Genomic DNA, 13,180 nt, shown 5'->3' with positions numbered 1-13,180 from the left:
TCCCCTCCTCTCCTCCCCCATAAAGGAGGAAAAATTGGAAGCATTTGTCCCACCCACCTTCCCCATGCCTCAACCTTCCCCACCCTAACCAGTGGTCCTGATGGGAATATACCCTTTCCAAATATGTAAACAACATCAAAAATAAAATGAAGAAAAAATTCAAACAATTTTTCTCTGTGTTCCTGAGGCCCTACCTCGCACCTGCCACAGCTCTGGCCAGTTCTGCCAGAGCTTTGTCCACTGTGCCTACCTCCTGTGGGCCTCTGTCCACTGCACCTGCCTCCTGTGGGCCTCTGTCCACTGTGCCTGCCTCCTGTGGGCCTCTGTCCACTGCGCCTGCCTCCTGTGGGCCTCTGTCCACTGCACCTGCCTCCTGTGGGCCTCTGTCCACTGTGCCTGCCTCCTGTGGGCCTCTGTCCACTGTGCCTGCCTCCTGCGGGACTCTGTCCACTGTGCCTGCCTCCTGCGGGACTCTGTCCACTGTGCCTGCTACTGTTTTCTCCCACCCCCAATTCTGTCTCCTGACTCCTCTGCTTCGTAATTGTAGAGTACCCTGCTTTATTCTGTGTGCCCTGTTCCCAAGCCCTAAGTGCAAACTGCCCGTGGGAAGGACTGCAGCCCACTCTGTCCGCCCTGTAAACACCCGCCGAGCATGAACAGGCAGAGCAGCCATTTTCCACGTAAGATCGGACAGGCCAGGACTTGTTCTGGAAGCTGCTGTTGCCAATGGAAACAGCAAAGCATTTCTAAAGCAACTGTGGGTAGCTGTGGGACTGGAGCAGTTTGTCTTACAACCTCCGGCTCAAGGAAACTCACTGGCATTTGTTTGTAGAGAGTGGCTTTTGTAAGGTCCCAAAATAGTGAAATCCACTGAACATTCGCCGTCAAACAAAAAGAAACACAGAAGGGTCACTCACTGTAGCTGGAATGGTCCCCAGCTGCTGACAGAAAAGTCCGGGCGGACCCAGCCCACTCGGAAGTTCTCTATGTGTAAGGTGCTGCTGGGGAGAACTTTCCTTCTTGCTTGGTTGAAAAACCCAACCGAACCCTCCCCTGCCCCTCCAACCCGCTGCCCCTCCCCCTGCACCCTCCATGCCCCCGGGCTCGGTCGGTTTGTGGCTTCTCAGGGCTCCCTGGACCTCTGTGGCGGTGGCTGCCAGGGCCCCGGGGCCTCTGCCCAAAACTCATTCCCATTCTTTCCTGTTCTTAGTGAACAGGGGTAGAGGCTGCTGCCAGCCTGGCCGCTCGGGCTGAACTCCAGGCTGCTGGAGGCGACCCAGTGGGAGGTCGTCAGTGTGCAGCCTTGGGCACAGGGCAGGCTGGCAAGGCTGCGGGTGAGACTCGGCCCATTCCCGCATGCTTGCGGCGTGTACTCCTTCCCCTGGGACACTCATCCTGGTGCCCCATGTCAGCGCTGCGTGGGGGCAGGGAGGCCCCTGCCTGGCTTCGCCTGCCCACGGCTCTGAGCCAGTGGTTATGCAACCAGGAGAAGGTTTCTGGGATCCAGGCCCTTCCTTCTGCTGATTGAAATGCAGGGCACCGTCCTCCTGCCCTGGCTTGGGCACAGGCTGCCCAGCTTTTGTTCCCGATATGAATACTTCTTGCCGGAAGCCCTTCACCCCCAGAACAGTTCCCTCCGCAGTGGGACAGCTGTGGAGGTGAGCGAGCAGAGGGACAGTGGGCCGTTGAGGCCTGGCTTCCTCCGTGACCTCTGCAGCGCTGGGCACCCTGAGGCCCCGAGTTGTGCTCGAAGCTGAAGCGTGCCCAAGAGGCCAGGCCCCTCGGGGGCCTCCCTGGGAAAGTGACCGCTGGCATTTGAGAGCCAAACCGTGCCCTCCTCCTCAGCGCTGCTGCTCCTGGTGCCAGCATCATTTCCCTGCTGAAACGGTGTCTCTGGGGGCTCTTGCAGTGACCAGAGCACTCCTGGCACAGCCCTGGCTCCATGGCGCGTGAGGAGCCCTTCCGGGAGGAACTAGCCTATGACCACATGCCCACGCTCGAGCGGGGGCGATCAGACCCGGGGAGTTACAGCCCAGACACGAAGCCCAGCAACCTCCCACTGTCGAGAAGGCTGCCCCGATGCTTCAGCTACAAGACCCGTGTCTTCTCCGTGCTGATGGGGGTGAGTCACTGGCTGCCTCTGGTGGATGGCACGACTTTCCCAGTGAGGCTCCTGCCTCTGCACTTGCCGGGGTCCTGCTGGGGCAGAGGTTGGCAGGCGCCATCCCCTATGTCCCACTGGGCCTGTGGGTGCCTGCGTAGTCGCTGTGGCCCTTGGGTCATGCGGGCTGCAGAAACAGAGGGATGTGTGTGCTACGGGGTGGAACCCTCGGCCGGTGCCGTGCCTGGACAGCGGGCCTGGCTCGGACGGGAGCAGGCTCAGCTCTTGAGGGACTTTCCCTGAAGTCCTGGAGTATTTCCAAAGTGGACACATGGACGCTTGTGGGATTGAGGGGCCACACTGGCACGTGGACCGAAGACAGGTCCCTGTAGCCGCACGGGGTCCTGCCAGCTCCCCTCAGATGAGAGCCCACCTACAGGACAGGAGCCCCCTCTGAGCTCCCTCCTGCTCCTGGGGGGTGACAGGAAGTGAGTTCTACTTCCCCGGGACTTCAGCCCCCCTAGTGGGCCCTTCCTGACCCTCATGTAGGTGAGCACAGGGGTCCCTGCCCAGCGATCACCCGCTGGGATCCTGAGCTCCAAAGGCCTTTAGTACCCCCATCCATCACAGCCTGCCTTGGCAGTGTGCTCTCCTGTGGGTAGCTCAGCTGCCTGGCTCCCATGGAAGACCTGCCCTTCACAAACCTGTGGACCTCTAGCCCCCAACTCCACTCTCCAGGTGTTGCTGGCATCAAGTTCTGCAGAGGAGCCGGAGGGTCCTTAAATTTCACAGGAATGTCATCCTTCCCCTAAACCCCAGGGGGCAGGGCTGTGTCCTTCTGGGGCTCAAGCAGCCGGGCAGGACCAGGCGCAGGTGGTGTTGAGGCTGTGGCCTGCTGACCATGGGCGAGCAGCCAAGCCACCCTCCCAGGCCTGGCCGCTCTTCCTGAAGGGTCTGGGCCTGGCCATGTGAGCCTGACTCTGCTGGTCTCTTGCAGAGCTGCCTTCTTGTGACCTTGGGGTTCTCGCTATACCTGGGGAACGTGTTCCCTTCGGAAATGGACTACCTGCGCTGTGCGGCCGGCTCGGTAAGCAGCGCCCAACCCCGCCTCTTGGGCGCAGTTTCGTTTTTCTGCGCTGAAGTATGCAGGCCTCTCACCCTAGCACAGACTCATCGTCCAGCTTTGGAGTCACAGACCTGTTCCTCTCAGAGACTCTTGGAGTGTCACAGATCTGTTCCTTCCAGGGACCCTCAGAGTGGCAGGTCTAAGTCTGGCCGCAGCCGTGTGCAAGGCAGCACTGAGCTGCCAATGACTGCGTTCCATCTAGCCCTGACCACACAGCCATCTCCTGTCCCTGCGCGTCCTGTGGGCTCTGGCCTCCGAAGTCCCACATCTGCCACTCCCCCTGCACTCCCCGAGTCCCCCACTGTCTGGCTCCCACCCTCATTTTCTCTGGCCTTTGACTCATGAGTATGAAGGGAGTCTCCCTTCCCACAGGGGAGCCTTCTGCTTGAGGGCATGCCCTAGACCACAGGGCACTCACCTGGGAGATTGCATCTTGAATGCCCTAGGCTCCCCAGACCAGTGCGGCTGAAGTCCCGGGGCCTCTCAGCGTGGAGTCTGTCCTCCACCTGCAGTGGATGGTGGACACTTGTTTTGCATATTTCACTGGTCCAGCTTAGAATGTACAGTGTATTCTTTCAAAATTATTCTAAAGCAGAGATAGGTCAATCTTATTGCCTGATTCAGTCACCCACATGCCTGCCGTAGACAGGGCTGGGCTGAGCAGAAGCCAGGTGTCAGGGGCCCCATCTAGTCTCCTGTGCGGGTGGCAGGGAGCCATCAGCTCCGGCTCCCAAGGCAGGCACCAGCAAGGGGCTGGGATGGAGAGGTGGGTCCCCCTTCCCACATGGAATGTGGGTGTCCCAAGCAGAGTCATGGCTGTGCCCACTGTGCCCTGTTGAAGGTCGTGACTGTGACCACCCTCTCCCACTGCTCCGTGGTTTCTTTGCAGTGTGTCCCCTCAGCCATCGTCAGCTTTGTGACTTCCAGGAGAGACACCAACGTGGTGAGTGCGGCCCCAGGTAGTGCCCACTCCCTAGGTGTACACACACCCAGACAGTCCCGGGGGCTCTACCACTGAGGGCAAGCCCTGAGCCGGGTCTGGGGCCCCTCTCCAGGGCTGCTGCTCCACCTTGGGGGCCTGCTTTATGTCCCTCCTGTCCCCTCCGTCCTAGGAGCCTGCTCTGCTGTCCGTCCTGTCCCCTCCGTCCTGGGAGCCTGCTCTGCTGTCCGTCCTGTCCCCTCCGTCCTGGGAGCCTGCTCTGCTGTCCGTCCTGTCCCTCCTGTCCCCTCTGTCCTGGGAACCTGCTCTGCTGTCCCTCCTGTCCCCTCCGTCCTGGGAGCCTGCTCTGCTGTCCGTCCTGTCCCCTCCGTCCTGGGAGCCTGCTCTGCTGACCCTCCTGTCCCCTCCATCCTGGGAGCCTGCTCTGCTGTCCGTCCTGTCCCCTCCATCCTGGGAGCCTGCTCTGCTGTCCGTCCTGTCCCTCTTGTCCTCTCCCTCCGTCCTGGGAACCTGCTCTGCTGACCCTCCTGTCCCTCCTGTCCCCTCTGTCCTGGGAACCTGCTCTGCTGACCCTCCTGTCCCCTCCGTCCTGGGAGCCTCTTCTGCTGTCCCTCCTTTTTTTCAGATCCCAAACTTCCAGATTCTCTTTGTTTCCACGTTCGCTGTCACGACGACGTGTTTGATCTGGTTTGGATGCAAACTGGTCCTGAACCCATCGGCAGTAAACGTGAGTCCCTGGAGATGGGTGGTCACAGGTGGGCGGTGCAGCGTCTGCTGAGGTGGGCATGTACACAGTGAGTGCTTGACACTGCCAGGCTTGACGAACGCCGAGTGGTTTCTGTATGTTCCCCAAGACCGGAATTCGCTCTGGTGAACTCCTCCCACCGGGTCTGATGGGCAGTTTTGTAAATCAACAAGAACGTCTTAACTATCTCTCTCGTGATGGTTACAGGCTGGCTAGGGTGCAGTGGTGGGACCCACGTCCTGTTGTGCTGCTCCCCAGCCAGCCTGCAACAGGGCGTGAATTACTAAACCCTCTGTGAGTCAGCTAGGCATTGCAACCACGTGGCTGGGACACACCCCAAAGCCCTGTTTTTCAGTTTGGGGATATTGTGCAAGGGGCTGCTTGGAAGCTTTCTGTGTAGCTAGGAATGAGAACCAGGGTGGGTGGGTCTGCAGGGCAGAGTCCTCCCAGAGGCCCCGTGAGACAGGTGGCCCACGGCCTGTCTGGTGGGGCCCACATGCACATCTCCCCTGCAGATAAACTTCAACCTCGTCCTGCTGCTCCTGCTGGAGCTGCTCATGGCAGCTACTGTGATCGTCTCTGCCCGGTCCAGCGAGGAGCATCGCAGAAAGAAGGTGGGCGTCCCCAGCAGGAGTTACACTCTCCGGCTCCAGGCCGCCAAGCCCAGATGGCCTGGACTCCGGCAGGGGTCCCCAGGAGTGTTACATGGAGACAGCAGGTTGGCTAAAAATACCTTGCAAAACATCTGGCAATGTGATGCTTAAACCCAGCTTTGTAGATAAGGAGAATGTCCACCTTTGCATTTTCCTCAAGTCTGAACCACACCCATGCTGCACCAAATTGTGCACGCCCACTCACCCATACCCACACTGACCCACACTCACTGTGCACACCTACCCACCCTACATCTCAGTGTACACACTCACCCTATACCTCACTGTGCATGCCCACCCTCGCTTACAGATCCCACGCACCCACCACCAGTACACACAGCGTGTCTGGGCCCCTGCTAGTGGCTGACAAGGCTCTGTCTGTCCCCACAGGGTGCTGCCCCTCCAAGCAGCAACACTGCCGAGGAGGGAACATTCCCAGCGCGGATCCTGAAATCCTACTCGGTAAGAGTGGCACTCCTCTTCCTCCTCTTCTTCCATCTGCTGTCACTGCAGGGGCGGAGGCAGGGCATGCCCCGGCTGGCATCCCAATTGCTCTAACAGGGCCGTGCTCTGCGGTTGAGTACGTGGCTGTCCCCTCTGCTCTGTGGGTGGGAGGACTGCCACGAGCCTCCCACGGCAGTGGGCACAGAGTCTGAACGAGTCACCCTCAAGGTTGTCCATCACCCTCAGGGACATGGCTCTGGGGCTGTGCTGCTTGCTGGCCACGCCAGCTGGGACATGGCCACTCACGTTGCCTTGATGGCTGTGCCAGCCAACACAGGTCGTGCTTGGTCTCGGTGGGATCTGTCCAGTGTCTTTTGCCACTGCTGTCAGCTGTCTTGTCACCAGCTTGGTTTTCTTTGTCCAGCCTGTGGGCCTGCGTCTGACCGACTGGGAGAGCGGCCACTCAGTCACGGCCGTGGTCACCATCTGCATGTGCTCCATCTCCCAGGCTTTCTCCTCTGGTCCCTCCTGTCCTTTCTAGTGTCTTCCTTTCTAGCTAATTTGGAGTTGGAAACGATGGTGTGAGCTGTTCTTCATTCTTTCTTTTTGCTAAAATTTATTTTATTTATTTGGAAAAGCTACAGAGAGACATCTGCCAGCTGCTGGCTCTAGGCCAGGCAGAAGTCAGGAGCCAGGGGTCTCACCTGGGGCGCCCGCATGTGTGCCAAAGGCCCAGACACTCGCCCCATCCTCTGCTGCTTTCTTGGGTCATAAGTAGGAGCTGGGTCGGCAGTGGGCCAGTGCCCAGTGCTGCAGGTGGCGGCTTTACCCACTGTGCCACCATCATCTGTTGCAGCGACTTCTCTGACTTCCCTTTACTCTAAAATGATCATTTTGTTCAAGTGCTGTGGCTTGGCAATTTCACCGTGTCTGTGGCCACCACAGTGAGGTGACTCTTGTTGTTCTCTGTCCACTGCTCCCAGTCACTGTCCATTGCTGGTGCCCACTGCTGCCCGGTCACTGTCCCTCTGCAGATGACCTCTGCTTCTGAAGTCTCACTCCTGTGACTGCCATCTCTGCCCACCGGATGCGAGAGCTCTGGTCCATTTGTCCCTGCTGGGCATTGTGCTCCCTAATGGGAGAAGGCTCAGCTGGGTCCCGGTGACAGTTCCCAGCCTGTGACCTGATTGGCACATTTGCCTCCCCGGCCGGGGGCCTACATGTGACCTCACTGCCAGTCATCGTGTATGGCCTCCCTGGTTTTCCCTGTGTCTGGCACTGCCACAGCCTCACAGGGACAGAGTGGCTGGGGGCCATCTGCCCCACTGGCACATGCATACCTTACCTTGGCTTCTGGGACCAAGGGAGAGGGAAAAATGTCTCTTTAGGGACCTTCACTCTGGGAGAAGTCCCTGTTGCTGCAGGTCAGATGGGGGCTGGCCTGGAAGACAACTTGTCCTGAATGTGGACACCTGCTGGCTCATCCTGGGAACATGGAGGCCGTGCTGGCTGGCCCTGCGACCTGAGGGTTACCGGCTCATCCCAGGAACCTGGGGGCTGTGTTGGCTGTGCCCTGAGACCTGAGGGCTGCCAGCTGCACCCCAGGAACCTGGGGGCTGTGCTGGCTGTGCCCTGGGATTTGAGGCTGCCAGCTGCACCCCAGGAACCTGGGGGCCGTGTGGCTATGCCCTGGGATCTGAGGCTGCCGGCTCATCCCGGGAACATGGGGGCCGTGTGGCTCCTCAGGACAACACACAGCTGGGGGTGGCCCCAGTGAGTCACGCCACCCTGTTGCCCTCAGGTGGTAGAGGTGATGGCCGGTGTGTCTGCTGTCCTGGGGGGCGTCGTAGCCCTGAACTTGGATGACGCAGTCTCAAGCCCACACCTCTCCGGGACATTCTTCTGGGTCCTGGTGGCTGTGAGTACCCAAACCCCCTTCTCGAACTGGCTGGGAGCATGCAGCAGAGAAGTGCCCAGGCCACAGTCCGACTCAGGGCCATTCAGGGACGTGAGCCTGGCTGCTGATCTCACATCTTGCTTCCGTGCTGAGTCATGTGTGACACACATCGTGTGCTTGTCCATCACAGGCTCGCGGCTTCACACCGCTGCCCTCGGGCCAGGGGAGACTGACACACATGCAGGGCGGCACTCAGCGGGCTCGGTGGGGCTGTATTCACATGCACCACAGCCATGCTAAGTGCCCGTCATGCATGGGGAGTGCCCGCCTCCCCACTCACTGCTCACCCACGCATAGGAGCACGTGCCACGCTTCATGAATGGCTGAGTCGGTGCACGAGCCACGGGAGGTGCAGTCACAGGCTGCCACACCTGGGCAGCACAGCAGCTGGATGGGCGCTCTCCCGAAATCCGCCGTCCACCTCACTGCATGGTTCCGCTGGGCGGTCAGGCGGGGCTGGTGCACACGGCCACACGGCCTGCCTGGCCCGCAGCGCTGAGCTCAGGACTCTTTCTGAAGCTGCTGACACTGGCCCACTGTGAGGCTCAGGCCTGTGCAGGATGGCTGGGGGCCCAGGTGCTCAGAGCACTGCCCTGGGCACTGGTGTAGTGCAGGGCAACCTGGAACCCAACCCCTGAGGGTGGCAGTGTGGTGAGGAGGGCTAGGACCACAGGGACCAAGCACTCTCAGGGCAGCTGCCCAGGCTGTCCTGGCAGGCAGTGTGCAGCCAGCCCTGCGGAGCCCTGGATTGCCAGCCTGGAGCTTCCTGAGGACCAACTAACCCTGAAACCCTTGCTATCCCTACCCCCGGTCCTACAACCAGCCCTCTTGATGTGGCCTCCTCCACCTCACCCCACATGTGCTCTCTCTGGAGTGGGCACAGCTGGAAAGGGGCAGAGAATCAGGGAAGGTGGGCCGTGAATCAGCCCCACCTGCCTTGGGCCTGGCTGGGGTGCGGGGCACATGGCTGCAGCCTGTTGCTAGGGCCCGTGTCGGCTGGAGCCGAGGCCCTTCCTCAGCTGGGGTCCACAGCTTTGTACTGGACGGAGCAAACTCACCCTCTGTGGCCACTCCCCCCCTGCTCCTGCCCTGGGCAGAGGCCCCTGCACTGACCTGTTGGCCTGCTGCCCTGGCCAGGCGCACCCTGTAGTCAGGCCAGGCCTCTCCCCTGCTGCGGCCTGTATGTAAGCGGCCGTTCCTCTGCTCTGCCTGCTGGCGTGTCCTGCTGCCCTGAGCCTGTCCCCATCCCACTCAGGTTCTCACCAGAGCACTCCGAGGTGCAGAGCAGAGCCCTCGACAATAGGTCCAAGACCCTGGGCGAACCCACTGTCTGTCCAGGGTATGGGGGTGTGCACCATGGGGTCACAGGGCCCTGGAGTTACCAGGTGTGGCTGGAGGACACCTCAGGGCTCTGTGCGTCCCACTGCCTGCGGTGTGGAGAATCAGGTACAAGGGTTGGGGCACCTGGAAGATGCCACTTGTGACCAAAGGTAAAGTCCCAGGGCCACAGTGCTGAGTCCGGCCTGAAACCTGGCTTCACAGGACACTTCGGATGTGTCCAGGGCTGTGGGGCTCTGCTGTGCCCCGATGACTTCAGACCAAGCCACGGCACAAAGTGCAACACAGCCTGGGTCCTGGTTGGGCGTGCTGCCATGTAACCCTCACAGGGGTTGCCACTGCACTGCCCTGCCCGGAGTGTCCCCTCAGGCTCAGGCCTCTGGCAGCTGAGAGCAGATCATCCAGACTCAGGTCCAATCAGAGGAAGTGAGGGTGTGCAGCCCCGTGAGAGGCCCGCCCCCATGCCTGGCCCTAGGTGACCAGTGACCTCTCAAACACCTCTTGTTCCTCTCCTCTTAGTGCTTTCCAAGTGCCATTGCAAGTCACGTGACCGCAGAGTGTCCCAGCAAGTGCCTGGTGAGTGTGGCCTGTGGGCCCGAGGTGGGAGACAGGAAAGGAGGCCTGGGCTGGCTGCAGGCTGCTGGTCCAGGATTGGGCCTATGCCGGGCCCCGCCCCTCAGCATGCGACTTGGAGGCTGTGGGAGACAGTAGCTGTGGCTCCCCTGGGCCCGATGCTGTTGGGAGGGGCAGCGTGCCAGCTGGGCCACGCTGGCTCTGTGGCCTGCAGCAGAAACACTGACCCTGGGGAGCAGTGGGCCACGCTGCGGGTAGGGTAGCCTGTGAGCGCTGCCCCTGTCTGCAGGTGGAGGTGCTGATCACCATCAGCAGCCTCACGGCCCCACTGCTCTTCACGGCCTCCGGCTATCTGTCCTCCAGCGTGACGCGGACAGTGGAGATCTTCAGAGAATACCCACCAGCCATCAAAGTATGTCCTTCTAGAAAGGCCTCCCCGAGACGGGCCTGTGTCGCGGGTGAGGCTGGCTCCCATGTGCTGTGTGAGCCATGGGGGACTGCACGGCCCCATGGCCCCTCACAGGACTGGCGCGGCCCGAGTGTCCCTCGGGCTGCTCCTGTCGTCCAGCTCTGACCATTCTGCCTGACTTGGCACAGCCACGTGCCTCCTCCACAGTTTATGGGGCCTCTCTGCCTAGAGCCTCTATTTAAGCTTCCTCAGGCACACCGTAGCATCAGTCCTCTCAAGTCACAGACGCTCCACCGGGGGTCTGACGGGCTGGCGGAAGCTGGGACAAGACTCAGTGGCCGAACGTGACCGCACCCACTGAGACTCCCTGATAAGGGCCAGGTCCATGCGGCTGCTGTTTCTCAGAGGCTGCGTGTTTGTTTGTTTTGTTTTTTGTGCCTGATATAAATGGCATTTCCCCCAAAGGGTTACTATCAATTTCCAGTTGGAAAATGCACGGCACAGGCTGGGCCCTGTTGGAGGTCACCCTACATACCAGCACCTATGAAGGTGAGACCAGCCCCTGGTTGCACCCTGGCCAGCTGAGGTCCCTGGTGTGGCCGATGGGTGTGGCCCCAGGTCTGAGAGCCCCCCTTGACAGAGGTTATCTGAAAGAGCAGGAATTTGTGTTATTTCCAATTCATATTTAACACTCCAGGTTCTTTCATGTTTGTGTCTTTCTGTTTCTCCCCAAATTCCACTTTCTGTAACATCACCATGTCTGCCATTTGACTTTGCCTCACAACATGCAATCCCCACAGGCCAGTATGGCCACACAGTCCCTGCCAAGTGAGTTCAAGGTAGGCAGGGTCTGGTGGATGTGCCCACTTCACCAGACATGCTGCTGTGCTGCCCTGCCTGCTGCCCACTCAGCCCAGGCTCCGCTAGGCCCCCTTCCGGCAGCCAGCCGAGGCTCTGAGGCCCAGCCGGGCACCCCTGCACTCCGTGGCTACAGTTCACTGCCCACCTCAGAGCCATGCTTCCTGCTGACCCACATCGAGCGGGAACGTGGGGATCAGTGTGGGGCAGCTCCTCCACCATGGCTGCCTCGGCGTGGCCAGGAGTGGGCTTGATGGCCCCTCACTGACCTGGTGGTAGTTAAAGCAGGATAGCCCAAGGTTGAAGACCACCCTCCGGGATCGCCCAGCATGCTTGGCAGCTGGCCAGCTCACTTCCACAGCAAATTCTCAAACATGAACAGAAAGAACCGACAGCAGATTTGCTGAGCCAGAATTGATATGAGATGCCTGGGAGTGCTGGGGTCCTACGAAAGCGCACAGTGGAAGGAATGCTTCAGGCCTCTTGGCCACAGGGTCTCTCTGACCAAAGGGGCCTCCCATGGCTTCAGGGCCTCCCGTGGCTGCAGAGCCTCCCGTGGCTGCAGAGCCTCCCATGGCTGCAGGGCCTCCCGTGGCTGCAGAGCCTCCTGTGGCTGCAGAGCCTCCCATGGCTGCAAGGCCTCCTGTGGCTGCAGAGCCTCCCATGGCTTCAGGGCCTCCCATGGCTGCAGAGCCTCCCATGGCTACAGAGCCTCCCGTGGCTGCAGGCCCTCCCGTGGCTGCAGGCTCCTCCATGGCTTCAGGCCCTCCCGTGGCTGCAGAGCCTCCCGTGGCTGCAGGGCCTCCCGTGGCTGCAGAGCCTCCTGTGGCTGCAGAGCCTCCCATGGCTTCAGGGCCTCCCATGGCTGCAGGGCCTCCTGTGGCTGCAGAGCCTCCCATGGCTTCAGGGCCTCCCATGGCTGCAGAGCCTCCCATGGCTACAGAGCCTCCCGTGGCTGCAGGCCCTGCAGTGGCTGCAGGCCCTCCCGTGGCTGCAGGCTCCTCCATGGCTTCAGGCCCTCCCGTGGCTGCAGAGCCTCCCATGGCTACAGGGCCTCTCATGGCTGCAGAGCCTCCCCTGGCTGCTGCAGGGCCCCTCTTGTCCCCAGGAGCCTCCCATGGTTGGAGGAGGCAGGGGCTGCTCACATCCTGCCCTGCCCCCTGCAGGCCTATGACCTGCTCCTGCTCCTGCTGCTGGTGGTGCTGCTGCTGCAAGGTGGCCTGAACACAGGCACTGCCATCCAGTGTGTGGACTTCAAGGTCAGCGCCAGGTTGCAAAGAGCTTCCTGGGACAGCCAGCCCAGCCCCAGGGAGCGCCCAATGGGGGAGGTAAGTGCTCTCCTGCCATCCTGCCCTGGGCGGGCGGCCCCTGAGGGTCTGACCCATACCCACTGCTGATGTCCATCAAGACCCCTTCCTGCTACTTGCCCCACATAAACCTGCAGGAAGACAAATGAGGGCTAACTTAAGCCCATGGTTCTTACCAACAGAAGAGGCCCCTGGGGGACACTGGTTAGGGTGCGGTCCCAGGTGGGGCCATACCAGCCACTCAGCCCTGGCTCCAATCCTGGTTTCCCACAGCTGAACAGCAGGAGCTCAGCAATACCTCCCGCTAGCTGCCAGTGAAGTCCCTGGTACCTGGCAGAGCCTGCAGCTCTGGCCACAGCCTCTCCTGCCACAGGGCCTCAAGCACGCTGTGCCCACTGCACCCTGGGGACCTGCTCTGCATTCCCAGTTCTCCCTTAGCCCTGCTGGCTTGGGATGGCGGTGCAGCTGTGGCCCAGATTCCGCCATCTGCCCGAGGTCTGGAGGCGTGTAACCTCTTGCTCGCCTGCCAGGACTCCTGCCATGAGCCAGGCTCCTTAGCCTCCCTTCCTCTCATCTGAGGACGCGTCTGTGTGTCTAGTCACAGGTGGCCAGAAGCCCCCTGAAGGAGTTTGACAAGGAGAAAGCCTGGAGGGCTGTCGTGGTGCAGATGGCCCAGTGACTGCAGGACGGAGGTGTGTCACAGCTGCCTGCACAGACCGTCACTGCCCG

The 13,180-nt window shown here is 60.8% G+C and overlaps 1 protein-coding gene across 1 annotated transcript; it reads left to right on the top strand.

Moving 5' to 3' along the window:
• Positions 1-1,942: 1,942 nt before the first annotated feature.
• MLC1 (modulator of VRAC current 1) lies at positions 1,943-13,130 on the top strand. Its single transcript, XM_040991652.1, has 11 exons — positions 1,943-2,122; positions 3,099-3,188; positions 4,117-4,170; positions 4,793-4,894; positions 5,428-5,526; positions 5,956-6,027; positions 7,811-7,927; positions 9,824-9,880; positions 10,167-10,289; positions 12,311-12,472; positions 13,056-13,130. The coding sequence occupies exons 1-11, from the start codon at positions 1,943-1,945 to the stop codon at positions 13,128-13,130; spliced, it is 1,131 nt and encodes a 376-aa protein (XP_040847586.1).
• The last annotated feature ends 50 nt before the right edge of the window (positions 13,131-13,180 follow it).

This window comes from Ochotona curzoniae, unplaced genomic scaffold (genome assembly GCF_017591425.1).
Source record: "Ochotona curzoniae isolate NIBS_2020 unplaced genomic scaffold, NIBS_Ocur_1.0 contig_1014, whole genome shotgun sequence".
Taxonomy (NCBI): Eukaryota; Metazoa; Chordata; class Mammalia; order Lagomorpha; family Ochotonidae; genus Ochotona; species Ochotona curzoniae.
The sequence above is the reverse complement of the archived record's forward strand: the minus strand, read 5'-3'. Positions and strand labels throughout refer to the sequence as shown.